The 2,868-nt window shown below is 47.5% G+C and overlaps 1 protein-coding gene across 2 annotated transcripts in view; it reads left to right on the top strand.

Annotated features, from left to right (window-relative positions):
* Positions 1-340: 340 nt before the first annotated feature.
* The window catches only part of LOC121843130 (carbohydrate sulfotransferase 15-like), a 30,035-nt gene continuing 27,507 nt past the window's right edge, over positions 341-2,868 (top strand). For both annotated transcript variants that reach the window (XM_042312744.1, XM_042312745.1), the window contains exons 1-2: positions 341-455; positions 2,275-2,868. The exon at positions 2,275-2,868 is cut by the window's right edge and continues 367 nt beyond it. In XM_042312744.1, the coding sequence (XP_042168678.1) occupies positions 2,747-2,868 (122 nt within the window). In that variant the 5' untranslated portion in view covers positions 341-455; positions 2,275-2,746. The remainder of the gene's footprint in view (positions 456-2,274) is intronic.

Genomic DNA, 2,868 nt, shown 5'->3' with positions numbered 1-2,868 from the left:
GACAAGAGGGGGGCACAGAGAGAGAGAGCTAGAGAGCTAGAGAGCTAGAGAGAGAGAGCTAGAGAGAGAGAGCTAGAGAGCGAGAGAGAGAGAGAGAGAGAGAGAGAGAGAGAGAGAGAGAGACAGAGAGAGAGACAGAGAGAGAGACAGAGAGAGCTAGCTAGAGAGAGAGAGCTAGCTAGAGAGAGAGAGCTAGCTAGAGAGAGAGAGAGAGAGAGAGACTGTAGCCTCAGAGAGAGAGACTGTAGCCTCAGAGAGAGAGCTAGCTAGAGAGAGAGAGAGCTAGCTAGAGAGAGAGAGAGAGAGACTGTAGCCTCAGAGAGAGAGACTGTAGCCTCAGAGAGAGAGCTAGCGAGAGAGAGAGAGAGAGAGAGAGAGAGAGACTGTAGCCTCAGAGACAGAGAACTGTAAAGTTATGGATTCAGCAGGAACAACAGTTGGTCTACAATGGAAGTGTATGTATAATGTGTAACGTGTAATGTATTGTGTTTCATTGTTGTGATTGAGAGGTTTTCTCCATATAATCACTTCCACTGCTTTGGATCAGGATGAATTGGACAGAATTGTCAACTGATTTTAAAGGGGGAAACGTCGCTAGTCCGTTTCGGTGGAAGAGTCTGTGATTGGATGAAACCTGACGTAGTTCTTTGTTCACACTTTTTCAATTCTTCCTCTTGCAGGTCACAAGCAGCTGTACAATCTAAACACAATGATGGGTTATTTGTACGACCCTGTTGTTGGGTTGCAGGGTGTTGGGCCACTCAGTTGGGCTGTTTTCTTTTAAAAACTGCTGGGTTATGGGTTATTGGTGCTGGGTAATGGTGCTGGGTTATGGGTGCTGGGTTATGGGTGCTGGGTTATGGGTGCTGGGTTATTGGTGCTGGGTTATTGGTGCTGGGTTATTGGTGCTGGGTTATTGGTGCTGGGTTATGGGTGCTGGGTTATGGGTTATTTGCTTTCTGATAACGCCCCCAAGGGGCAACATATACAAATCGAACAGTACCGGACTCAAAGTCAAATCCTGTGGAACGCCACATGTGATATCCACTTTCTCCGAGCTATATCCACCAAGGGCGACAAAAAAAACTACTGACCAGTTAAATAGGTCCTAAGCCAATTTAGAACTGGACGGAGAGGCCAGCCCACCTTTCCAAGCTCTAATTTATGGATTTCACATGACTGGGAATACAGATACACATCTGTAATCATTTTAATATAATAGAAGATTGTGTAAAACAAAAAAAAACATTTGAATTTGCTGTATATAATATTTAACATTGATGAACAGGAACTACATTTACTCTCACGGGTGGCCAATAAGATCTAGCTGAAAGCCACGCCCCCTAATAAGCCATTCGTCCTGAAAACAACCTAAGGATTACATAAAAAGACCCATGAAAGTTAATATAACCAGCTGATTGGTCGACCCAGCATGAATTAATATACCCAGCTGACTGGTCGACCCAGCATGAAAGTTAATATAGCCAGCTGATGGTTAATTGGGTAATCCCAACAACCTATCTTGTTTAGTTATTCACACAGCCTTACTGGCTGGGTCAAAATAACCCAGCATGTGTTCTGTCCAGTTTTGACCCCGTGTTGGTTTACTAAATAACCCAGTGTGTGTTCTGTCCAGTATTGACCCAGTGTTGGGTTACTAAATAACCCAGCGTGTGTTCTGTCCAGTATTGACCCAGTGTTGGGTTACTAAATAACCCAGTGTGTGTTCTGTCCAGTTTTGACCCAGTGTTGGTTTACTAAATAACCCAGCGTGTGTTCTGTCCAGTATTGACCCAGTGTTGGGTTACTAAATAACCCAGCGTGTGTTCTGTCCAGTATTGACCCAGTGTTGGGTTACTAAATAACCCAGCGTGTGTTCTGTCCAGTATTGACCCAGTGTTGGGTTACTAAATAACCCAGAGTGTGTTCTGTCCAGTATTGACCCAGTGTTGGGTTACTAAATAACCCAGCGTGTGTTCTGTCCAGTATTGACCCAGTGTTGGGTTACTAAATAACCCAGCGTGTGTTCTGTCCAGTATTGACCCAGTGTTGGGTTACTAAATAACCCAGCGTGTGTTCTGTCCAGTATTGACCCAGTGTTGGGTTACTAAATAACCCAAATTGGGTTGTTTTTAATCCAGCATTTTTTAGATTGTGGATGAATCAGCTAGAAACTTAAGTATAAAGTCATTTTTAAGAGGACACAGGAAGTTCTACTAGAAGTCCACTTCCTTCTTCTCTGTCACTCATCCCTCTTCTTCTTCCTGTTTCCAGGGCTCCAGTAGTGGTTGAGGAGGTGGTCTGTCTGCACGCAGCATCCCACCCCCAGAATGGATGATCCTCCTGGGCCACAACCATCATACTCCTCCTACCATCTCACTGGCTCCTCCTCCCATCTCACTGGCTCCTCCTCCCATCTCACTGGCTCCTCCTCCCATCTCACTGGCTTCTCCTCCACCTCTCCTTCTCCTCCACCACCACCGCCACCACCTCTCCTTCTCCTCCACCACCAAGTCTCTAAGGCTGAGCAAACCTAGCCGGGGCCTCCACCACCCCACCATCACCCCACCACCCTGCCACCACAGTGGGTCCTCAGACCTAGCCAGACCACCATCACCCCACCACCCAGACCCAACCACCCTGCCACCACAGTGGGTCCTCAGACCTAGCCAGCCCACCACCACCCCACCAACACAGTGGGTCCTCAGACCTAGCCAGCCCACCATCATCCCACCTCTCTGTCACCATGACACACATGGACTACGAATACACCCTGTTGGGTTCCTCGATGGAGGACTACAGGAAGAGACCTCCGAAACCACAGGTGGACGACAGCCCCATGAGCCTGTTCGCCGTGCTGGAGGTGAA

The sequence above is a fragment of the Oncorhynchus tshawytscha genome, unplaced genomic scaffold (assembly GCF_018296145.1).
Source record: "Oncorhynchus tshawytscha isolate Ot180627B unplaced genomic scaffold, Otsh_v2.0 Un_contig_283_pilon_pilon, whole genome shotgun sequence".
NCBI classification, from domain to species: domain Eukaryota; kingdom Metazoa; phylum Chordata; class Actinopteri; order Salmoniformes; family Salmonidae; genus Oncorhynchus; species Oncorhynchus tshawytscha.
The sequence above is the reverse complement of the archived record's forward strand: the minus strand, read 5'-3'. Positions and strand labels throughout refer to the sequence as shown.